Source organism: Bubalus kerabau, chromosome 4 (assembly GCF_029407905.1).
Source record: "Bubalus kerabau isolate K-KA32 ecotype Philippines breed swamp buffalo chromosome 4, PCC_UOA_SB_1v2, whole genome shotgun sequence".
In the NCBI taxonomy this organism is placed as follows: Eukaryota; Metazoa; Chordata; class Mammalia; order Artiodactyla; family Bovidae; genus Bubalus; species Bubalus kerabau.
The window spans coordinates 136,488,125-136,513,584 of NC_073627.1; the positions used below are offsets into that span (position 1 = coordinate 136,488,125).

The following is a 25,460-nucleotide window of genomic DNA, read 5'->3' on the forward strand; positions in this document are numbered from 1 at the left end:
ATGATCACATTCTGTTACATTCCAGCTTCTGAAATCGGGCCTCAGAGTTGCCCATAGAACCTTCTTAGAGGCAGCCCTGTGCATGGGGTCAGACTGTAAATATGATGACCAGTGTGATGGTCTTTTCTTGAGAGTTTCACCCCCTCGTGGCTGCTGGGGAGTCCTGAGTACACAAAGCCTCTGCTCTAGTTTGCGGCAGGATCCAGTATCTTTCCCTTTCGTGCTCTCAGCTCCCCTCCCTCCCCTGATGGCAGGAATCTCCCCTTGCTCTTCCCTTTCACAGGTTTATGGTGTTTCCAAGGCTCTTGGAGAGCAGGGCTTGGCCAGGGGAGGGTGTGGGAGCACTGCTTCTGCCCTCCTTCTTCAGCCCTGCTTGTGTTCTGTTCTGGAAGCCGCTGTTGCAAGTCTCCCTGGAGGGAGCCACTACCCAGATTGTCACTGGGGCTGCCCCTGAGAACTGGCTGTCCCCCTGAGCATCCTGCGAAGGATCTGTGGTCACTGGGTAGAGGTTGGTTGCCAGGGTAACCCTCCCACCACCTCCCCACTCCAGCGGTTGTAAAAGCCCTGCCTTGACCAGGAGAGTAAACAGCTAGTTCAGACAGATACCCCTTCCTCTGCCCCACAGCTCTAGAAGGAAAAATACGAAGTCCCTATATTTGTGGTATGTGCTCTGTTTTAGAGACTGCTCTTAGTACATGCTCTCATTGGAGGATCATGACAACTCTACAGAAGAGTTAACATGGCTCCCATCTTACGGATAAAGATGAAATGCCGTTGAGGGTCTCCATGACATGGAGGAGATCACTGAGTTGGGAACCAGGCTGGATCCAGACTTAGTCTTTCTAGGTCTGGGTTCTCACCATCTTATGAGGCTGATGCCTTTGCACACGTGATGCAAACGCCATCGGCAGGCTTTCCAGGCAGAAATACATGGATGTCTGATGATGGTGTGGATTTTCCCCTAGTGCATTGCCACGTGCTTGTGAACAAAAGATTCAACAGTCAAGTGAGATGGGAAAATAGATGCATGTTATATAATGCATACTAGGATATTAAAAGCTCTAAAAAGCCCTTCAGTGAGGAATGGGATTAATGCAGTTTAACCCAGAGTCTCCAAAACTTGCCTGGAAATAGAGCCTTTCTGGTTTTGTTTTTTTCATCTAATGCCCCTTTAACAAGCCACTGGATTTGTGTTCCTCAGACCAACTCTGGGAAGGCGGAGCCAAGCACCTTTCTAATTATGGCTGATGACAAAAGGGAAAATAAGGGAAGGTCATTTGTTTCCGTACGAAGAAAAAGAGATGGATCACCAGGCCCCCTCCATGCCCCTTGGCCCGTCAGGAGCAGATCCTGCAGGAGTGCCCTGCCATGAGGACCACACAGAATCACCTGGTGCCGCCTAAAGCCAGGCCCCTGGCAGTGGTGTGCTGAGGCCATTGCTGCAGTTTCCGAAAATTTGCGATTCAGTTATGAAATCACTGTAACTTGAAACTGGTGACGATGGGAGTCTTTACAATACAGAAACCAGGAAAACAGTACAAACTGGGGCTCCACCCCTACTTATCCCGAGAACCTGCTTACCTAAGTATCACTGATCCGGGGATATTTTCTGAAATTATTAGAAAACGTGCACAAGGCTGTGACAGCTGGGTGCTGGGGGCGACCTGACACAGAAGTCCTGGCTCAGCAGGATCCCTGACCTTCCCAAATGAGAGCTGAGAACCCAAGTGAGAGCTGACAATGACCATCTTCTGGCCCCAGTGCCCGCTGAGTCTGAAAGTGCCTTCTGGCACTGCTTACCTTGATATCTGACACCAGCCAATGTCTCCAGAATCGAGCTTTGGGAGAAGACCTGCTGGGGGCATCAGGGTCCACCATCACCAGGATGTAGGCTGCATCCTGTAACACATTCACCAGAAACAAGTGTAGTGTCGTGGCTAGAATTCGGATAGGAAATCTACAAGGTGCAGACACTCACTTTACCTCAATTCCAGCCAACAGTGGCTGACCCACCCCTGGAGCTTCTTACTTGATTCAGCCCTATTCTTATGACTTTCCTCTTGTGTCACATGCTGATTCTCAGAGAACTGGTCTATTAAGTAGGCAGCTTAATAGTTGGCTTTCCCTTTATGAAGAAGAATCAAGCAAGCAAGCATATTTACCCAGCACCTGGAAGTCCCTAGCATCATGCCAGGAGCTGGGGAGGAAACAAAGGAAATAGGGCTTCTATTCTCAAGAAGCTCACACACGGAGTTGGAGCAACCTGTCCATTAATTCAGCAAATACAAGTGAGCTTAGTATATCCATGTCAGGAGCTGTACCGATCGCAAGGAATGCTCAGATTCATTCATCCCTTCAACAAACATTTTCTGAACACCTGTTATGGGCCAGAAGCTGTTCTAGGTACTGGGAGTTCAGCAGAGAACAAGACAGTGTGACCCATACTTTCAGGAAGATTTTACTCTAGGTAAGACACACACACATACACACACACACACAAACTGAATGACAAAAACCAAGGAAATGCCAACGTGGGATTAGTGCTATGAACAAAATAAAATAGAGTGAGGTTGGAGGGAGTAAGAGCTTCCCTGGTGGCTCAGTGATAAAGAATCCGCCTGCCAATACAGCAGACACGGGTTTGATCCCTGGGTTGGGAAGATCCTCTGGAGAAGGAAATGGCAACTCACTCCAGTATTGTTGCCTGGAAATCCCATAGACAGAGGAACCTGGTGGGCTACAGTCCATAGGGTCAGGAAAAAGTGAGACATGACTTAGCAACTAAACAACAACAACAACATGCCCCCCTTTCTCACCTGGGGGCCCTTGTGCAATGCATGCATTGCTTAACCCTGCAGAGTTGGACATGACGTGGAGGGAGTAAGCTTTCTAAGAAGGGGAAACAACCGCTAAAAGGCCTTCAGGTGGGAATAAGTGAGGGTTTGAGCAACAGAAAAAGTGCCACGTGGCTAGAGGCAAGCCAGAAGAGTGACGGGGTTGGAGAGATGGATGGGGTTCCGGCCACAGAAGGCTTTGCAGACTTGGGTGAGGCTGGGGTTTTATTCCAAGTGCAATGCAGAACCACTGGAGGGTATTTTTTAGCCAGGACAGTGATATGCTCTGGTTTACACTGTCAAAAGTAGTCTTGGTGGCTGGATGGAGAGTGAATGGTTGGCAGGAAGCCAGACAGGAGGCTACTGCAGTGGTAAATGGCAAGATGATGGCTTATGGACTAGAATGGTAGCAATGGAGACAAAAGCCAGTAGGTGGACTGGGGAAGTACTTTTAGGGAGCATCAGTGGGTCTTGCTGGTGGACTGGACAGTAGGGCAGGGAGGATCGGGTAGGGAAAGAGAAATGGAGGAGGACTCGGGGTTTTGGCTTGGGCAACTGGATGAACAGAGCCATTTAAGGCCTTGGAGAAGACTTGCAGAGGAGACTGTTTCAAGGGGGATCCTGAGGGTTCTGTTTTGGACATGTTACGTTTGAAATGCCTCTTGAAGTCAAACAAGTATCTAAGTCAGACTTAGGAATTTGGAGGAGAGGTCAGGATGGATATATGAATTTTGAAGTCATTGAATCCCAAGGACTGAAGGTGGCCTTTAAATTCATCACAGAATAATAAGATGATTCATGGAGAGATTAGACTTGGGGAAGAAAAGAGGTCTCATGAGTGAACTCTAGAACATACTAACACTGAGAGGAGAGGAGGATCTAGCAAAGGAGACTGTAGCCAGGGAGACAAGGAACCACCTGAAATGAAGGTATCATGAAAGCTGACACAGAAAATGTGTCCAGGAGGAGAAATTGATCAACTGTGTTGAATGCTGCTGAAAGGCAGAGTAAGACAAGGACACAGATGTGGCAACGTGACTTGACAACATGGAGATCTCTGTTATCTTGGCAAGACCAGTGTCAGTGGAGTAGAAAGGATGATGTTTGATTGGAACAGGTGGTGAAGAGATGGGAGGTGAGGAACTGAAGATAGTTATTAAAGATGATAAAAGGAGAAACTGTAGTGTGAAGGACAGCTGAGATGCAGAGCGGCTGTTACTAAATGGGAAGGAAGAGTCAAGAGATTTATTTCTTTTTAAATTTTTAAAGAGAAGAATGACAGTGAGGCGTGTCTGCAGGCTGATGGAAGTGATCCAGTGGCGAGGGAGGCATAGATGTCAGAGAGAAGAAAGGGGTTTATTGCAAGAGCCAAGACTCTGGGAAGGTGGAAGGGGACGGGATCCAGAGCAAAAGTGGAGGACCTAGACTTTGATGGGTGGATGATACAGGTTTGGATGTTAGGGCATGAGAGATGTGGTGAAGAATGAGGAAATTGGATTCTGGTTACTTTTATTTTCTCAATAAATCAGAGGCAAGATCATCAGTGAAGAGGGATTATAGAAAGTCTGGGAACAGAGAGGCTGTGAAGTAGTCATTTGGGGAGGCGAGAAATTGAGTATACCATAGGTATGTAGTAAGGTTGCGTGTGTGTGTGTGCTGAATTGTTTCCACCATGTCTGACTCTTTGGGACCCCATAGATTGTAGCCTGCCAGGCTCCTCTGTCCATGGGGATTCTCTAGGCAAGAATACTGGAGTGGGTTGCCATGCCTTCCTCCAGGGGATCTTTCTGACCGAGGGATCAAACCCACGTCTCTTTACATCTCCTGCATTGGCAGGTGGCTTCTTTACTGTTAGCACCGGCTGGGAAGACTTCAGTCTATACGAGGTATCTAAAACAGTCAAGCTCATAGAAGCAGAAAGCAGAAAGGTGGTGGCTAGGGGCAGAGGGAAGAGGGAAATGGGGGGTTGCTGTTCAATAGGTGCAAAGTATGAATTGCATAAGATGAGTAAGTGCTAGAGATCCATTGTGCAAGTCTGTGCCTGGGGTTGATGACACTTATTGTACACTTCAAAATCTGTTCAGAGGGTAGATCTCACATTCTTACCACACATAAAAAAAAAAAAAAAGATAAAATTTTAAATTAAAACAGAAAGGGAATTCCCTGGAGGTCCAGGGGTTAAGACTTGGCACTTTCCCTGCCAGGGGCTCCAGTTTGATCCCTTGTCAGGGAACTAAGATCCCACAAGCTGTGAAATAAAATAGAAAGTAATCCCACTTGAAGAAAGCAGGATGGAATCAACACCCCTATCAAGCATTCTGCAAATCCCAGACCTGGACAATACGCCCTGCTGGCGAGGCTGTGGGGAAGCTTCCTACATTGCCATGGGAATGCAAAAATGAGGCCAATTTATCCTTTGACCCAGCAACCCCATTTCTGTAATATTTTCCCCAAAAGATAGCTTGCACATTTATGAAGTGACTTTTGTAGAAGGTATTCATTGCAGCCATGTTTATAATAGCAAAAGTTGGAAATGATGCAGGCATCCATCAGCTGGGGATTGGTTAATAAACACTGATACACACTCACAACGGAACACTTTATAGCTGGGAAAAAAAATGAAGATCTCTCAGATTTGATCTGAAAGACTCTCTAAGATAAATGAGTGAAAAAAGCAAGGTGCAGAACAGTTTAATCTAGCACCTTACTTTTACATAAGAAAGAAAAAATAAACTATTTCTTCACATTGGTTTGTATTTGCATAAACAAACTCTGGAAAGATACTTAAAAAAAAAAAGATGTGGGTGGTGGTGGGATATGGGTGGATGGAACAGAGGTAGGATGGAAATCTCTCTTATGTGCCTATTCTTTCATTTCGATTTTTGAGCCATGTAAATGTATTACCTGCTAAAAATAAACTGAAAAGATAAAATCAAATGAAATGTATAGTAATCACATAGTATTATCTTAGAGTTGTTAGTTCTCATCTCCCTCTATCTGGCTGAGAGGTAAAGAGGTATGGCTTTGTCTTTACAGTAGGGAGAGCTCAGGGAATTCCCACTGCATATTTGGAGGTCAGTTAGGTGCAGGGCAGACCAGCGTCCTGGGCTTTGAAGAGAGACACCTGAAGCCTTGTCAACAGATCACATGCTTTGGCATGATCATGACAACACAGGAGGAGCATTAGATCTGTGCTTGTCCAAGTGAGGTTTTTACACAGCTGTATTGAAGTATAATTTTCCTAACACAAACTTCACTCCTTTAAAGAACACATTTCAACAGTTTTTAGTAAATTAATAGAGTGGTGCAATCATCACTAAATTTAGAACATTTTCATCACCCCCAAAACAATCCTGGTGCCATTTGCAATCACTACCTGTTTCTGCCTCTATCTTCAGCCAAATTCCAATCCATTTCCTGTCCCTATAATCGCCTTTTTGCCTTTCTTGGACATTTTGGACAAGTGGAATCATAGAATATGTTGTCTTTTGTGCCTGGCTTATTTCACTCAGCATAACATTTTTGCATGTAGCATATACCAACAGGTTATCCCTTTTAATTGCCAAACAGTATTCCACTGAGTGGGTATTGGTGTGCATTTTGCTTATCCACTTTGTGGACATTTGGGTTGTTTCTACTTTAGGACTATTATGAATCAAGCTGATATGAACATTTGCTGCAGGTCTTTGTGTGGTATTTGTTTTCAGCTCTCTTGGGAAAATACCTACAGTGGAATCGCTAGGACATATGGTAAATTTATGTTTAATATTAAAAAAAAACTGCCACACTGTTTTCTGAAGTGGTCTCACCACTTTGCAATTTCACCAGGACTGTATAAAGGTTCCAATTTCTCCACATCCTCACCAACACTTGTTATCATCCGTCTGTCTGATTGTAGCCATTCTAGCAAGTGTAAAGCAGCATCGCATTGAGTTTTTTGTTTATATTTCCCTAATGACAGTGTGTTAGTTGCGCAGTCATGTCCGACTTTGAAACTCCATAGACTATATCCTGTCAGGTTCCTCTGTCCGTGGAATTCTCCAGGCAAGAATACAGAAGTGGATAATCATGTCCTTCTCCAGGGGATATTCCCGACCCAGGGATCAAACATGGGTCTCCTGAATCAAAGTCAGATTTTTTACCTGACTAGTGACGTTGAGAATCTTTTCATGTCTTAATTGACTATCTGTAAGTCTTCTTTGGTGAAATGACTGTATAAATCTTTTGCCCCTTTAAAATGTATCTTCTTATTGTTCTAGAAGGAATTTTAGTAGTTGTATCCCAATCGAGAGTTATGGGAAATGTGAGTGGTGGGGAGAATGGAAAGGAAGGAAAGAAGGTGGCCAGAGCTGGATTTGCCTCATCCTTGAACCATTGGCATCTGCCCTCAACCATCATCTGTACTTGGGGCTGTCTTCTTCCTGTAACTCACCATGACTCTGATTATTCCAGTAGGGAAATATCAACCACAGGGATAGCCACGAACCCAGGCGAGCAGACAGCACCCATGGACACTCCACCCCCAGGCTCGCGGGCCACTGCCCCACTGGCTTCCTTCAGGGAACCTGTTGAGCCCAAATCTCCCTGCCTGCCATCCAGATCTTTTCAAAGACCATCCCCTCCCCACTATCTCCTTCCCAGCCCTTGGTCCTCACCACACCATCATGTCCCAGATGCTCTTTTCTCTTTTTCTTGGAGTCAAGGAAAAGAGTTCCTCTGTTCTTCCTCCACCTCCAAACCCTTCCACGCTGCCCTCTGGAAATGCCGCTAAATAACAAGCCACGTCATCCTCTGTCTCTCCATAAATTGCTCTACTTTCTTGCCTTTGCCTGCCTTTCCCCTCAGGGCCTCTTCCCCTTAGCGCCCTCCGGTGTTGGCACGTGTTCTCTCATGCCCCTTAAACCCCAGGAGTTGTCCTTGCTCCCTGTTGCCACATCTGTGTCCCCACAAGACTTGGAGAAGGGAATGGCAACCCACTCCAGTATTCTTGCCTGGAGAATCCCATGGACAGAGGTGCCTGGCGGGCTACAGTCCATGGGGTCGCAAACAGTCAGACATGACTAAGGGACTAACACTTCACTTCCCCACAAGACCAAGACCTTCTTGAGTGTGTGGATTGTGTCTGTTTCTGCTTACCTCTATACCTGCATAGATTACAGGGTCCTGCACGTAGAAGACAATAAATATTTTTGAATGAGTAATTGAAATATTGATTGCACTTGGCCCAAGGGGTTCAGCTGTTCACCCACTCATTCATTCCACAAGCACTGACTAAGCACTTATCATGCATTAAGCACCATGAGAGGGGCTGCTGAGCATAAGAAATGAGATAGACGGGGCCACTACCTTTGAGGAGACAGTAGCCTAGTGGGGAGCTAGATACACATGCAAAGAATCTGAGCACCCTTGGGGCTCTCAGCAGGCACACTGCTGGGCCTGCAGAAGCAAGCTTAAGGAGGTTATCAACTCTGCCATGGGGTGACTGAATAAAGCCTCACAGAGAATGGCGCCTCAGAGCTGGCTCCTCATGAATGGAAGTCTGCCCAGGATGGAAGGCCTCACCAGGCAAAGGAAGCAGCATGTACAAAGCCGTGGAGACATGAAAGGCAATAGCAAGTTGTTCTGTGTCTAAGCACAGAGTCCCCAAGGCTGAGGGACAGAGAACTAGCAGGGCAGTGGAGGGGGCCAGAGGGGGTTGACAGTACAGATGGGCCAGGTCCTATATGCCAAAGAGGCTTGTGAATGGGGGTGTAGGGGTGACTTAGGGACAGATGGTGGGGTGAGGGGTGGATCCTAGGGGGTTCAGCACCATCCAATGAGGGCTGATTAGGCTGATTCATCTGAGGGATGGGACACAGCATGGCACAAGAGTGGTCATTCCCAGAGGCAGGCCAGCATGTCATACCTTCTGGAATTCAGAGATGCCCAGGCTGAGGGGCCTTCCTTATGTGCAGGGGTGCTCTGGGGCTCTGAGGACCCCTCTTTCCACCTTGCCACTTGAAGAATCTGTGCGTGCCTGCCTTTCCCAGAGAGGAGAATTGGATAGTATTCTTTGGACAGAATATGATAGGATTTCAGTAAACAGTCCTGAGTCCTATAAGTGCCACGAAGGTGGAGCCAGTATTAATCACATCTTTTATTTTCTGATGGTTTGACCTCTGGCACCTTGCTGTCCCTGGAGAGGCTTTCGGTTCCCAGAGACAGTACACACATAACTGAGAGCAGGCTCTTCAAGTGCAAATCTACTAATTCAGAGCCTACATCCTCCCTTTATGGGGCTGAGCCACTATCCTTCAGGCCTACTCATCTGGGGGTCAGCTTCCAGGCAACCAGGGGCAGCTCCTCTGCTTCAGGTTTGGCCAGAATTATCCAAACCAGCCAATCCCGAGCGTGTCTACCCTGCTTATCCTCCCTCATCAATTTTTTTTGCCACAAAAATCACAAAAGCATTCTCATCCATGCTTTCTCCTTGTTCCCTCTGCCTCCTGATGGACCTTAGGGCTTCCCCATGTGGCCCTGTGTGGTGTGCCGTGACTCCCGTCTTTAGGGATCTGTGAGTATAATCTGCTCCCTTCATGACCACTGTTTCCATCTGCATATCTTAGCCAATGAAAACAAATCCCAGGGGACTTCCCTGGTGGTCCAGTGGCTAAGACTCTGCGCTGCCAGCACTGGGATTCAATCCCTGCTTGGGGAACTGGATCCCACGTACCACAACTAAGATCCTGCATGCTGTAACCAAAATAAATAAATCTTGAATGCCTCAACGCAGGTCAAAGGTCCCACGTGCTGCAGCTAAGATCTGGGGCAGCCAAATGAATAAATAATTATATATATTAAAAAAATATCCCATAAGCTGCAGCTAACGATTCTGCCTACCGCAACTAAGACCTGGCACAGCCAAATAAATAAATATTCAACAAACAAACCAACAAACCCTAGGTACATTTTAGAGTGGGGCCCTTGACTCCTTGTGACTCAGATATCCACCGAGCCCATTTGAAGACTATAGGAAACTGGGGAGTAGCTAGCATTGCATTTTTCTCATTTTCTGATATGATTATGTCTGTGGCCTTGGGCTTCCCTGGTGGCTCTGATGGTAAAGAATCCGCCTGCCATGCAGGAGACCTGGGTTCTATCCCTGCGTTGGGAAGATCCCCCGGAGTAGGGAACGGCTACATTCCAGTCTTCTGGCCTGGAGAATTCCATGGACTATTCCATGGGGTTGCAAAGAGTCGGACACAACTGAGTGACGTTTATTCATTATGTCTGTGGCTTGTGGCCTACAGCCCTCTCTTGTCCTAGAATGAAGGACTGAGCTGATCTGTTAAGGTTAAGGGTTCACAGTCAAGTTGAATGGAGAGCCGTCCTCTCCAAAGCAGTACTCCTTACCCCTGCCTGAATATCAGAATCAGAATATCAGGTTTTCCAAACTGCCAAGGTGGAGAGGCCCCGGCATTAGCGTCGATGTGGAAATTTCCCAGGTGACACTGATGTAGAGTTAGAGGTGAGAACCACAGCCCTGAAATCTGGTTCCCCCAAGTCCTTGACCAAATCAGTCACTGATTGAAAAAAACCCAGATTTCCCTCCTTCTCCTCAGTGTACTCTCAAGGAAGACCACGTGCCCTCTCTATACAGAGGGCGGGCTTCCCCTGATCCTGGCCGGGGTCCCTGGTGCCTGGGGCCCTGGAGATTGAGGGGCTGGAGCGCTGAATCTAGAAGCTGAAGTCACAAACACGAGTCTCCTACTATTCATTATGAGGTTGGTTGGAGTACAAATTTAGCCTATGGTGGGTTGGTTGTGTTTGAACCTCCTCCACACAGTTCTGTATGGGAAATCTAGTTAAGAGCCTTCTTCCTGGGGGAGGTTGAGTGTAACAGCTGTTCCTCACCAGGACTGATGGGCTCACCAGGATGCAGGCCGGGAGTTGCCCCTTGAGCCTAAAGCCTTTCTTCCCTGAGGACCAACTCACATTTCAGGCTGGCATCCAGAAGAACAACATTTCTGTCCAGAGGTGCTGACAAAGACACTTCCCTGACTGTGTGGACAGAGGCTCATGCCCCTGGGAGCTGGGGTTCATGCCATGCTTTGACACATTTGGGAGGAGGTGTTGTGTAGTCACTGTGGATCAGCTGTCCTTCTTCCTTGTCCCCTCTACTACAGAGGCTGGAAAGCTGTAATACTGGATCCCTTAGCTTCTCCTGCACCAAGGGAGCAGGTTCTGGCCAGGAAGAGGTAGAAGAAAGTCCCTGGAAAGGGATCTCTTCCTGAAAAAAAGGCAAAGACTTACTAAGAGAAGACCCTTATTGCCTTTTCCCCTTTCCCCCTTTCCTTCTTCCTGCCTGAAATGTAGATGTCATGTTGGATGTGCAGCAGCTATTCTGTGGCCAACAGGGGACAAACATGAGGTTACTTCAACCTATAGGCGCAAGATGACAAAGCAGAGAGACAGAAAGAACTTGGGTCCCTGAGCTGCTGAATCAGCCCACGATTGCCAATCCCTAGACTTTTTGTTGCACAAAACAAATAAACCCTATAAGTTCATATGGTACGGATTTTTCTTCCTTGTACCTAAACACATTCCTACCTGACATGCACATCAGTTGTTGGTGCTGGTTTTGGTAAGTGAGTGTCAGAGGCTGAATTTCAGAGAGGCATCCTGATGTTGTGAAAAGATTACTCAAGTAAATGATAGAGGACAAAGATTGTAGCCCCAGTTGTTGCTTGTACATGCTGTGCATTTGGAGGTAAGTCATTTACGCACACCAAGGTGCAGTTTATGGATCTGCAAAATGGCGATAATATGTGTCCCACACCACAGGGTTATTCTAAAAATAAAATGAGTTAAAGGTATGAAAGTATTTTTAAGACCGTGAAGCAATGTCCATGGGTCAAGTTTTGTTGCTGTGAACAAATGCTCTCAGAGTTTGTTCTCAATGGTCCCTGGAGTGGCAGTTGCCTTCACAGCCAGAAGACTAATTCCTCAAGGCTTGTCTCCAACTGTCTGGAGACAGAGAGGGTGAGCTCTCCACATATCCAGCTCTGGACGGGGACGCTAGTGCATATAGAGACAACTGTTCCTTCTAACTCTCCCTCTTTTTGTGTTCCCAAAGGGACTAAGTTTGCCTGGGAGTGGGACAGATTACAGAACCCTGGAATGCAGCAGGAAATGGGCCAAGTTTCCTTAAGCAAATCTAGCCAGCAAACATCTAACAACTCCATGGCGCTCCCAGCAGTGGGTGTCCTTCACTCCCCTGGTTGGGGGGATGCGACTCATTCAAGTACAGCTCAGATTGTTAGAAAGGGCTATGTCTCATGGAGCCAGAAACTGCCCTTAAAACTCACAGCTATTCTTTCTGGCATAAAATGAGTCCCGTCTTTCTTGTACATGGCCGCCCTTCAGACATTTGAAGCAAGGATCACAGCCTCACAATGACCTTTTGTCCAGGCTGAAGGGCCCTGTTTCCTCAGCTACTTGGGGCTGCACCCCACACTGAGTCTACAGAGATGCCCTTGGATGGTTCACGAAACACCACGAGAGACAGACATGTAAACAACTAGAGTACACCATGACAGGCTGGGATACACACTTACACAAAGGGCTCTGGGAACACAGAACAGGGAACCAAGCATGTTGAGGCCCAATGGGGTGGTGGTGAGAAGGTCAGTCTTCACAGAGAAGGCGGTAGTCAATGAGGGAAAAGAAAGGATGATTTACAGCAGCCGAATGTGGAGATGGGAGGTGGCGGGTGATATGGGTCCAAGTAGCTCAGATGGTAAAGAGTCTGCCTGCAATGCGGGAGACCTGGGTTTGATCCCTGGGTCAGGAAGATCCCCTGGAGAAGGAAATGGCAACCCACTCCAGTACTCTTGCCTGGAAAATTCTGTGGATGAAGGAGCCTGGTAGGCTACAGTTCATGGGGCCACAAAGAGTTGGACATGACTGAGTGACTTCACTTTCTTTCAGTTAAGACCATGGGCTTCCCAGGGGGCACTAGCAGGAAAGAACCTGCCTGCCAATGCTAGAGATGTAAGAGACACAGGTTCGATCCCTGAGTAGGGAAGATGCCCTGGAGGAGGGCCTGGCAACTCATTCCAGTAGTCTTTCTTGGAGAATCCCATGGACAGAGGAGCCTGGTGGGCTATAGTCCATAGGGTCACCGAGAGTCAGACATGACTGAAGTGGCTTAGCATGCATGCAGATGGTTAAGGCCATAATTTGCTGTGGCCAGAGTCACATGACTAGGGACAAGGAGCCACTGGAGGGAACATCTGCTAAATAGAGATTATTATTCTGAGTCTACAGATGGGAAAATGAAGTTCAGAAGGATTAAGCCCATCTGTCTGAGGAAATATGTTTTAGCCATGTGAATTCTACTCATGGCTGTGTGGCCTTGGGCAGGTTGCCTAAACTCTCTGGGCTTCAGATTTATTATCTCTAAAAGAGCGATCACAATAATCACAGTGATTTTCTCTTGAATTTCTATGCACATTAAGTGAGTTAAATGGCCCCAAATAGCACCTGGCACAAATTAAGCGACCAATAAATGCCAGTCATTGTGAGCCATGGAATGGTTTCTCTGGGATTTAAAACCATCTCCCTCACCTCCCAATTCTACCCTCTTTTCCCTGTGCAGAAGGGCAGGCACAGGTCTGGAGGAAGAGCAACAGATTTGGTGTTGACTTTTATTCATAACAATATGGTATTTGTTTGATGTTGCAAATTCCTCTGCACCTAGGTCTCTGGACACTTGTGTAATTTAAAACATACATACTACAAAGATGTGCTTGTTGGCAACGTGTTCCGGCATCTCTGAATCTAGTGCCTTCTGCCACTGTGCTGCCCAGTCCTCTGGGGACCGCAGTCCCTCCACAGCATCTGCCCGCGTAAGATGGCTGGGGGAGGGGAGGCGCCTGGGATCCTGGCGCTGTGCCGAGTGGTGAGTTCAAATCCTGGCCAGTTCACTGTGCTCTACCCATTGACCAAAGCCCCCACGGTGGTCCACTGCCACTTTTCTGTCTTTGTAAAGCTGAGGGACTTATTTAAATTTCAAAGCCTCACACGCAGGGAAGCAGGAACAGAGATCCCTGCCTGTTGAGTGATGAATTGAGATATTATCTGAGCTGCCTGGGAGGGAGGGTGGGAGGGAGAGAAGGGAACTGAAGGGAGGGAATGAGAAGGAGGGCTCATAAGCAATACCGAGCAGGTGGCTCGTTTCTTCAATCAAACTGGTTCCCGGACGACCATATTCATTTCCAAAGCCACATTCACCTCCATCCTGCTCACCAGTTCCTCCTCTGACTTGCCTGTTTCTCTATGAATGGCCCTGACATTTTGTCAGCCACCAAATGAAAAAGATGAATCATCTTTTGCCTCTTCCCTCTCAGACCGTGCCCCATTCTTTCTGATTTCTAAGCTTAGGTTCTCTCTAGAACCCAGGCTCACTTTTCCTCCTTCTCTCTGACACCTTCGGGTAAGGTCTGAACTAGCTTTTTTTTTTTTTTTCTCAAAGGTTCAATGAGGCAAGGATTTGATTGATTGATTTTTTGGCCACCCCAGCCACGTGGGATCCTAGTTGCCTGACCAGGGATCCAACCCACGCCCCCTGCACTTGAAGTACGGAGTCATTTGGCCACTAGGGAAGTCCCTGAAACTAGCTCTTGCCTCTACTATTTCAATAGTCTCTTAACTGGCCCTCTTCCCTCTCTGTCTCCCTTCCTGCTCATGCGCTGCTGGCTTGTACTAGAGTAAGCCAGTGCTGACTTGGTAGACCAGTTCTTTGGAAAACAAACAAACAGCCAAACAAAAACAAGCCCTGGCTTGCGGCTCTTGCCCATTTCCATGGTAAATATTCACACCATGGCCCATCTAAGCTGCCAAAATGAGACTGGCAAGAGGAGCACAGAGTTGGCTCTGGCCAGCACACATCTGTCTAAAGAACAGCTTGCCACGGACTTATGACTTCAACACAAACTCCCCACACTGGCATCAGACCTTTGATTGCTTGCTGTCAGTCATGCTGCCCAGCTGATCCCACCATGGCCAGACACGGGTACACAAATGGCATATTCCCCATCTCCCATGTGATTCCCCTTCCCTACTTTTGCACCTTTATCTGTCCTGTTCTCTCTGTTGTTGTTTAGTTGCTCAGTCGTGTCAAATTCTTTTGCAATCCCATGGACTGTAGCCCGCCAGGCTCCTCTGTCCATGGAAATCTCCAGGCAAGAATACTGGAGTAGGGTTGCCATTTGCTTCTCCAGGGCATCTTCCTGACCCAGGGATTGAATGGCGTCTCTTGCTTGACAGGCAAATTCTTTGCCACCAGTCTCTCTGCTCATTGGAAAATCCTTTCCTTTCTTTAAGACATACCTCAAATACTACCTAACTCCTCTGTGAAGACTTCTGAACCTCCTGAACCAGAGATGATGTCCTTCCTATTTGAACCCCGAGAACATATTTTGTTTGTACCTTAGTGGGGTGCTTGTCAACATCTGTTATGTATCTAGTTATACTCAGGCAGAAATCTCTTAGTCTTTCTTATTAGAGTATGATTTTCTTTTTCTTGTTTTAAAAATAATTATTTATTTTTATTTTTGGCTGCATCAGCTCTTAGTTGCAGCATGTGGGCTTAGTTGCCCAGAGACATGTGGGGTCTTAGTTCCCTGACCAGGTATTGAAGGTGCATCCTCTTGGCAGACTCTTAAGGCAGATTCTTAACCACTGGATCACCAGGGGAGTCACTCGGAGCGTGATTTTTTTTGAAGGTGGGGACTATGATTTCTTTGTTGTTCCTGAAGCACCTAGCATATGTTTTTGCACATATAAGAGGTGCTTAAGAAATATTGGTTGAAGCAAATTGACCCATTTCCTCTGTCAGGATAAGACATTGGTTTATTTTCTATGTTCTAGAAAGGGGAGGAGGTTTCTGGCCCAGAGATGGGCAAGCCCTTTGTACTGCTGGCCCTGATGCTGTATCGCTTGCCCTTTGTCTTTCAGGCCTCTGCCTGGGGGAGCCAGGCCTCCCACTTACCCACTGCCCCCTAGGAAGTCAAGATCAGCTCAGCCGGGCTTAATGTTCCCATCCAAGAGACTGAAGTAAAGGGCTGGTTAGATTGGCTCGTGGGTGAGACCAGAGAGCTCAGCGTTTGCCTGAAAGCTGGGCCTGGACCTCGGCTGACCCAGGAAGCCTGGGCAGTTGAAGCTAAGCGGGGCCAATTGTGCTCCGCCTGGTACGGAGCGGGGGCTTGGCCTCCCCTGCCCTCGGCCAGAGCCGCTGCGGTCGCCAAAGCCCCTGGTGTGAAGGAATTCGAGTTCTAACTTTAGGTGGCTACGTGGCTGATGGCTGTGTTTGTGAATATCTCATTCCTACTTTGGTGGCCCAGCTGGTGGGAACAGAACGGGTAGTCATGGGACTGTCATCGTGTGCTGTCCAGGTTAACATGTAGCATTTCTATTACTATTAACAGACTTTCTGCTCCTCACTCCATCTGTTCTCTGAAATAATTGCAGTTGTACAGACCATGCCTTCGCTACAGGCAAGCTCTGGGGAAGAGGATAGTGCTTTTATGAGGAAAAAAAAAAGTGTTAAAAAATAACAGCAAACATGAAAAGAGAAGTGGGAATGAACGGACAGCAGGTTTCCAATTTCTTGCGGATTCCGGCCTGCAAAGGTGGCATTTTCACACTTGCTCTGGGTGACTGAGCCCAGATAGGGGTGAGTGGCTGGGCTGATGTCTCAGGCTTTGGGAGGTGCTGTGGTTTCACCAGAGATTTGTCCCCCGTTGAGGTGGTGGCCCCTTGGACAGGCGACCCAACGAGGGGGTTCTAGGGAGGGGTGGGGCCCCGAGGAACCTGCAGCTGGGGCATTTTGATGGTGCACGGGCGCTGGAAGGTATCAAGGCCTGGAGGAAAAAGGCTGGAGTGGAGAAGGGCAGGTGGGGAGGTGGAGGTTTTGAGCCAAATGGCTGGTTCTCTCTGGGCCTTGGTTACTCCACGTACAAAATGGAAGGGATGATCTTAATGACCTCCTTCCTTGAAGGGCTATCAGGAGAACAAGTGGATTATACAAAATGTCAACAATTCTTCCGAAAGAGGGTTTAACTACAAAGGACAATTAGGACGTGGTATATGGAATATAATAACTATTGGGTTGGCCAAAAAGTTCATTCGTGTGAACAGCAGAGGGACTCAACACACATGTATCCATTCTCCCCCAAACGCCCCTCCCATCCAGGCTGCCACATAACATTGAACAGAGTTCCATTTGCTATACGCTAGGTCTTTGTTGGTTATCCATTTTGAATATAGCAGTGTGTATATGACCTTCCCAAACTCCCTAACTATCCCTTCCTCTCATCCTTCCCCTGGCAACCATAAATTCATTCTCTAAGTCTGTGAGTATCTTTCTGTTTTGTAAACAAGTTTATTTGTATCATTTCTTTTTACATTCCACCCGTTGTAAATCGGCTATTCCCCAATACAAAATAAAAAAGAAGTTTGCAGGTATCTTTTTTTTAAAACTTCATTCAGGGTTTTCTGCAGGTTGTTATGGAAAACCCGAACAAACCTTTTGGCCAACTCAATATTAAAAGTGCAAATGCACTACTTGTGGATCCGAAGCACTCTGATTTGGAAGCTTGTGTGTGGGGTTTTCATCTTTCCATGGGGCACGTCTATGAGGACAACGACTGGCTGGGTCTTTGTTCCCCAGTCTGTCTTCTCACTACCCAGCTCGTCCATGTGGGGGCCCATCACATTCTGTGAAACTGAAAATGGTGCTCTGACCCCCTGGACTAAGCCCCCGTTGGAATGACCAAGAAGAAGGCACTGCTGAGCTTTTGAAAGAGTGAACTGGGCGGTGAAAGGAGACAGTGAATGAAGGGAATACAGCCATGTGATTTCTAAGTCTTCTTACAATTCTAAGAAGTATTTTCATTGAAAAGAAACCCAGGGAATGTGACTGGTCAGCTGCAAGTAAGACATGAATTGGGGAAAATAATTTTTTTTCGCTGGATTCTATACTCCAAATCCATAAAATGATTTTTTTTTAAATTGTGGAAAGGCTTTAGGTGGAGATTCAGAGGGAGCATCTTCTGATGATGATGCTAGTCTAAAATATTTTCAGGTATTGTATAGATTTGAACTTTCTTTCTCACTTCATATCACCATCAGAATGGATCAGCATAGTCTAGATCTACTTTAAAACTAGACCCAGTGAGTTAAAGAGATTGTTGGGCCTTTATTTAAGATTTTTCAAAATACATGCAGGTATACTCAGTTGTGTGTGACTCTTTGCAATCCAGTGATCTACAATCCACCAGACTCCTCTGTCCATGGCATTTCTCGGGCAAGAATACTGGAGTGGGTTGCCACTTCCTTCTCCAGGGGATCTTCCCAACCCAGAGATTGAACCCAAGTCTCCTGCTTTGGCAGGCAGATTCTTTACCATCTGAGCCACCAGGGAAGTCCCAAGGTGTGGATGAAATGTGACCTTATATGCTGGGGAAGGGGATGTCCTCAAAGTAGCTAGTTCTTTTAATATAAGAGAATATTAAGAAAATGGAAAGGGAAGAGTTTTGAGCTATTTCTGCCACAGACTTGTTTGGAAAGAATGTGAATCAGTTCCTTGAGGGAGGAGTAAGTGTGCATGGTAAGTCACCTCAGTCGTGTCTGACGCTTTGCAACCCCATGGACTGTAGCCCACCAGGCACCTCTGTCCATGGTATTCTTCAGGCAAGAATACTGGAATGGGTTTCCATGCCCTCCTCCAGGGATCCTCTCGACCCAGGGATCAAACCAGTGTCTCTTGCATCTCCTGCATTGGCAGGTGGGTTCTTTACCACTAGCGCCACTTAGTTACACTATATTAGTTTTTGGTGTGCTTGTTTCCCACCATCATCTTACAAACCCCTCCAGGCTGGAGACTGGCAGTTGGCGCCTACTGTCCTTTACACACATGAGATGTGCAGTAATGTGCATGCAGAATACATGAACGAAATGTATGACTAATGGTTCAAACAGCAAAGAAATTTACCAACTAAATGCCTTTCCAGCAAAAGTAAACCCTGGATGTACAAACTGATATAACTGGTAATAAAAGATAATCAAACAAATTATAGCACTGAAGCCCTACCATTCCAAATCCCTTGCTTTGTTTAACTCCACAGCCAACATACGGAGTCAGTACCCTTATTCTTGTTTAAAGATGAGAAAACTGAGGCTTAGGGAAATGGCGTAACTTGCCCAAGGACACATTATGAGTAAGTGACAAAGGCAAAAACCAAACCTAGTATGATTCCAAAGCTGGGGCTCTAAAGCTTTCTGTTCTACTGCCCTTTGAGGGAAAGAAATGGGATTTCTATAAAGTGCAATCATGCCTCTTTAGTCTGTTACAGTTCTTTGAGGGGGCACAAAAATTAGTGGGAAGGAAAATTGTATTTAGTCTTTCAAAAGCTTTTGACAAGGTTGCTTTCAAAATCAAAAACCTTTGGTGCCAAATATTTTGTCATTGATAGGGAGCAGCTTAGAGACAGTCACAAACAAAGCCATGAAGCGATCTCTTTCTCCGTTCACATTCATGTCTCAATTAAATTCTTTGGGGGCTCAATTCCAGGCCTTGTATTCTACACCTTTACATGACTTGTATAGGAGAGGAAGTGTGCAATAAAACTCTCAGGCCATCAGATGATCAGGAAATCCTTGGGCAGCTGGAAATGCCACCGGATGGGGACAAATCCAGGCTGACTATGGGAGGCTGTGTGAGGGCAGAAATATGGGCACATGCATTCCTGGGAAGGTCCAGGCTAGGCCGAGCCCTGGGCAGAAAAAATCCTGGGTACTTCTGGAAGGACAGCTCAGAAAAGGATATCATACTTGCTACAGATTGGTCCCTAGAGACCTGCTGTGACCCAGAACAACAACAAAGGTCAGGCTTAACTAGAAGGTGTGAGGCATACCTGAACAATCGTGTCCGACTCTTTGTCAGGCCATGGACTGTAGCCCGCCAGGCTCCTCTGTCCATGGGAATTTTCCAGGCAAGAAAACTGGGGTGGGTTGCTATTTCCTACTCCAGGGGGTCTTGGAAATGTGCATAAATTAGTGTTGTGCTTTGGGACAGAGCCATCATATACCCAAGTGGGGGCACTGTCCTCAGTTTTGAGTGCTGCAGAAAGGGGCCACCATAATGGTCCAATACAAGGCATGAGAGACAGAGAGGCCGGGGGAGGGTGGGAGAAGAAACAAGCCAAGTGTTTCAAATGACTAAGACTACAAATGTCCAAACACAGTCTTGGTCACCAAATCCTAGAAGGCGGAACTAGGCGAAATTCTTGACGCTTGAAAAAGAAAGCAATTCTTTGTCAAGAGCTCTTGACCAAGAAAAGGAATTGCTAACTTACACACTGAGTGTTGAACTCATCTACCTCATTATCCAAGAGGTGAGAAAGGTTGAACACACAAATAGCTCTTGAAAAGGTGTGGAGAAACCTGTGGGCTATGGCTTTACAATGGCTTCTTGGGTAGACTGTGAATTAAGGACAAGATATTTAAGTCCCAGTGGCAGAGAGGAGAACTGGGAGTGTTCAAAGTCTCTGGGGGCGGAGTCCAAAGGTGACATGCCCAGAGGGTGGTTTGTTACCACCCAGGGTGTCACTTCTGATGCTCTTTTTGGGTTGAAGGAAGTCAGAAATGTTATGCCTATATTCTAAGTAGACTGGGTATGGTTTACAAAAAGTCATTCCTGAGACTTCCCTGGTGGTCCAGTGCTCCCAATGCAGGGGGCCGGGGTTTGAACCCTGGTCAGGGAAGTAGATCCCACATGCTGCTGAAGATCCTGTGTGCTGCGACTAAGGTCTGGTGCAGCCAAATAAATATGTATATATATTTTTAAGTCATTCCTGGTTTCTACAGTTATATGAGCCCTGCTTTTCAGGTGTCGACAGGGGGAGCCTTAAAAATCTGGTAATTGTGTGCGTGATGCTTTGGAACGCTACTATGATAAAGTGGAAGGGGGTGGCTCAGTCACCAGACCAGGACCCCAGTAATTCTCCGGAGCCAGAGGAAGCCTACCCAGGGCCCCTCTTATAGCATCCTGGGTCTGTGACCCATGGGGCACTGAAAAAGACAGGCCTGGTTGAATGCTCTTTTGTCACCGTCTTGAAATTCTCCATGATTTTCAACTAGGGGTCCTGTGTTTCCATTTTGCTCTGGGCCCCAGAAATTATGTAGTTGGTCCCTGTTAGGAGTGACTCAGCTGGTCTAACAATGTGGAGGGGGCGGGTGTGTCAAAGGCAGGTCAAGGAAGAAGGCCAATCAAGGCAGCTGGATCCAAACGACACCAGGAAGTGGAACACATGTGAAATGGACAGTTTCCTAGGCAACTAGTTGCTCCATCTAAGTGTCACACACATGCTTTGCTAAAAGCATTTCTTAATGGCAGGGACTAAAACAAGAGCGATCAGGCCCGGGGGAGCCTGGGGCGTGTTTCATGTTGCTCAAAGACCTGCTGTTCGGCCAGCCCCTTAGCAGAATCATCTAGAGAAGTGGAAAAAAATAAGCCTTCGTGGGCCTGGTCTCAAGGAGGTGTTTTGGGGTCGAACAGCAGCCTTCTCCTTTCCTCCCAGACATTTATTTGTATTTCTCAGAAACATTCTTAAGTAATGACTTTCGCTTATGACAAGGGCACTCCTGAGTTCTCTGGGAAGCTAGAAGAGCCTGGATTCTGATTCAAGGGTGAGGATGATACTAGAGGAGCAACATATAGTCAGATACTCCTAGGAACCCTGGGCCAGGCTGTGCCTCTCCACGCCTCTCATCTCTCCCATCACCACGCTAACATGACATTTCTAACAATCACTTCACTCCTGGGAGCCTCGGCTTCTCCATCTTCAGAGCCATTTATCTCAAATACTCCTTAGAAAGCACAAAGGGCAGGTTCTTGGCAGAGTCCTTACTGGCACCGTGGGGTAAGAAAAAAAATACTACAGAAATCATTAACTTCAGTCACTCACATTGCTCCAGAAATAATCACAGAAGAAAAACCAAGATGAGCCCCCAAAAATTCTCCACAGACACTGATGCAGCTATCAACTGGTGTTTTTCATCTGAGAGAAGTTATTCTAAGTTATGAGGCCGTGCTGCAAGGAAGTCCCAAATCATAAAGCTTTGCCTGAATAGAAAATTTCAAGGCACTTCCCTGGTCCAGTGGTAAAGAATCCTCCTTGCAATTCAGGGGATGCGGGTTCAATCCCTGGTCAGGGAACTAAGATCCTACATGCTACGGGGCTACTAAGCCTGTGCACCACAATTAGAGATTCCACATGCAAAAAAAAAAAAAGATCCTACATGACACAGTGAAGATCACGTGTGCCACAACCAAGACTCAACGCAGCCAAATAAATGAATAAATATTTTAAAAAAGAAAATTTCAAGTATTCCAATGAAGTTGTGCAGGTTTTTCTCTCCCTTTTCAGGGAATTGTGTTCTGCTCTCTCTTCTCTGTTCTGTTTAAAAAATGATAGGGATAATACTGACTTATGGATATGAAAACAATAGACATGAACTTGGGCAAATTCCAGGAGACAGTGAGGGATGGGGAAGCTTGGAGTGCTGAACCACAGGGTTGCAAAGAGTCGGACACAACTGAGCAACAAAGACTGGCTCCAAGTGTTCAGAGGGAGAGAAGTCCTTTCTAACCAAGAGGTTTTGGAAGCGGGCTCCTCACCCTCTGATGGGTCTGCTGCCCTCATCTTCAGCAGGAGGCCAGTGTGTCTGAATCCTGACTCTGATTCCTCTCTGGTTTCAAGCCTTGGTCCTTAGTCGATTGGACCATGGTGGGTTGGGGCAGGCAATCCATAAACTGGCCAATGTGTGCTCTGGCACAAGAAAAGCTGGGCTGGGCTGCTCCTATTCTTCCCGAGCAGTACTCTGAACCAAGGGGCATGAGCAGATAGAGGAAGAGGTCAGGGTCATGGCTAATCAGAGTCATATGTGGGTGAGATTCCTGGGGGGCCAGAATGACCTGGGTGAGAATGGTGGCACAGACGGAGCTCTGTTTCCAGGACCCGGGGGGCCCACCAGCCTTCCACTCCCTGTCTGGTCCTCATAAATCCCCACGTGTGAGCCTTCTTTTACTTGATGGGTAGAAGCAGGCTCATTAGTGGCCAGAGGAGCAGATTTCAATGTGGCTGAAGGAGGAATATCTAGAGTAAGTGCTGGGCGGACATGGAATGGGCTGCTTGGGAGCAGGGGTAGGATAGGGGAAAAGCGTAAGTTCACCATCACATGGGGAGATGTCTTAGGGGAAACTGGGGGACAATCTCCCATCCTGACATCCCATGAGTCTATACATATTGGAATGCTGGTCTCATTTGGATCCAGCTCTGTGGCCTATTGGTGAAAATGCTTTGCCATCCTTAAGGGTGAGAATCCATCCTAAACATCATGGCTATTCCACTCAGTCTCACTCTGCTCTCCTGTCCCATGAAACATCTCTCATTGCCCCTCGATTCTTTGCAACTCCACAGACTGTAGCCCGCCAGGCTCCCGGGTCCATGGGATTCTCCAGGCAAGAATACTGGGGTGGGGTGCCATGCCCTCCTCCAGGGGATCTTCCCGACCCAGGGATCGAGCCCGCATCTCTTGTGTCTTCTGCATTGGCAGGCAGATTCTTTACCACTGGTGCCACCTGGGAAGTCACTGCCCCCACCACTTCCAAGCCATCATGAGACCTCATTTGTGTAGGGCTTTGTCTTCTGAGCTCCTCTGGACAAGCTGCTCAGTTACCCTCAGAACTTGGCACCATGACTGGCCGGGCATGGAATGAGGGCATGAATCCACACACTAGTAAATGTGGAGTCAGTGAGGTTTGGGGTACGCAGGCTCCCTGCTCAGATCACAGAGGCTGGGACAGGGAGGACCATGTGGAAATGGGTAGAAACGCCGGACAATTGCCCTTTCAGTTGAGCTCAATGCCCTTCTCTGACATGGACCCTGCCCTTGGGTGGGCGCCAGGGACCTCCTTCTCTGTGTCCTCAGAATGTCACTGCATCGCACGCACACACAGATCAAGGTGTCTGGCTCACACCCATGGTCACCAGCTCCTCAGAGGCATGGGAAGCGGCAGCAGACGCGGAGGCAGATTGGTTCAGTGGGAGGAGAATCTGGTAACCTTAGTCAAACCGACATGGACATCCTTGCCACCCCATCCCAGGAAATTTTGTCCTGTCCCCACCCCCACTGCAGGCCCACCTTCTCTGGCTGCCGAGTCGGGGGTGACTGAAAGCCCCCACTGTGGCTCTCACAGCTTGCTTTCTCTGAGAGAGGGCTAGAGGAGTGGGGAGGCCCAGTCAATGCCCCCCAAAGCCAGATAAAGGGATTGGAACTGATTCCGGAGCAAAAGAAGGGAATTTGCTGGGCCTGGGGGGCATCTGTCCCCTGCTAGTATCTCCCGTGACCTGAGTTGCCGACACTTGTCAGCTGCAGAAAGGGGACGGGGCATGCAGGATGTGGACATGGAGTGCCAGCTCAGCCCTAGTCTGGGGCTGAGGCCAAGTTCAGACAGTGAGTGTGGGTGACAGTGAAGGTGGAAAGCAGAAAGGCAACATGAACAGGTAACACCGCTTCTACCCCCTGTGAGTGTTTATCTCCACCCCTGAGCCCCCAGGTCATGTATTTTCTTTTTTTAAAAAATATATTTACTTATTTTGGCTGCACCGGGTCTGCTTGTGGCATGTGGGATGGAATGGAACCCCCTCTACTGCACCGGCAGTGAGGGGTCTTAGCCACTGGCCCACCAGGGAAGCCCCCCAGGTCATGGATTTTCTTTTTGTAGTACTTTGATTGTAGGGAAGGTGGTCTGGGCCCATTCCTCTGGGGCAGAGAGGAAGGAAGAGGGAAGGTTGGGAAGTCCATTCAAAGGCCCTGTAGGGAAACAAAACTCAGAGCTGGAAGCCTGATCTTATAGTTTCGATGCTGTCAGATTCTGGCACACAGCCCTCCGAGGGTGTCTCTTTTGCTTTGGGGATTTCTAACTTCAAAGCATATCCTTGGGAACAAAGTCACCCACCCCATTCAATCCCTCATTGTCTTTAAATCCTCATCATCTTCTGGTTTCATGGGGTCCATCTGCAGGAACAGCAGAGCATGGCTGTGTGGTGGACAGAGCATCCATCACCCAGGGAGAGGACACTTCAATTTTCACTCTGGTTTGGTCACTAACAGTCTGGATAACTTTGAGCTCCCTCATCAGTGAAAGGAAGGGTTGAATGAGGTGATAGGATAGGTCCTCCTCATCTCTCAGGCCCAATTTTTTTATAAGCTGAAGTATAGTTGGACTTCCCTGGGTGGGTCAGATGGTAAAGAATCTGCCTGCAATTCAGGACCTGGGTTTGATCCCTGGGTCAGGAAGATCTCTTGAAGAAAGGAATGGCAACCCACTCCAGTATTCTTGCCTGGAGAATTCAACGGACAGAGGAGCCTGATGGGTGGGCTACAGTCCATGGGGTTGCAGAGAGTTGGACAAGACTGAGCAACTAATACACAGACATAATTGATTTACAGTGTTGTGGTATACAGCAAAGTGATTCAGTTTCATATATATGTTCTTTTTCATATTCTTTTCCATTA

General features: G+C 47.4%; 1 protein-coding gene across 3 annotated transcripts in view; it reads right to left on the reverse strand.

Annotated features, from left to right (window-relative positions):
- PEBP4 (phosphatidylethanolamine binding protein 4) overlaps positions 1-25,460 on the reverse strand; it is a 218,372-nt gene that overhangs the window by 111,149 nt on the left and 81,763 nt on the right. For 2 of the 3 annotated variants that reach the window (XR_008713726.1, XM_055578727.1), the window contains exon 4: positions 1,801-1,899. The exons of the other annotated variant lie outside the window; for it this stretch is intronic. Coding sequence is in view for 1 of the 2 variants with exons in the window: in XM_055578727.1 (XP_055434702.1) it covers positions 1,801-1,899 (99 nt within the window). In the remaining variant the exon portion in view is untranslated. The remainder of the gene's footprint in view (positions 1-1,800; positions 1,900-25,460) is intronic. 3 annotated transcript variants of the gene reach the window in all.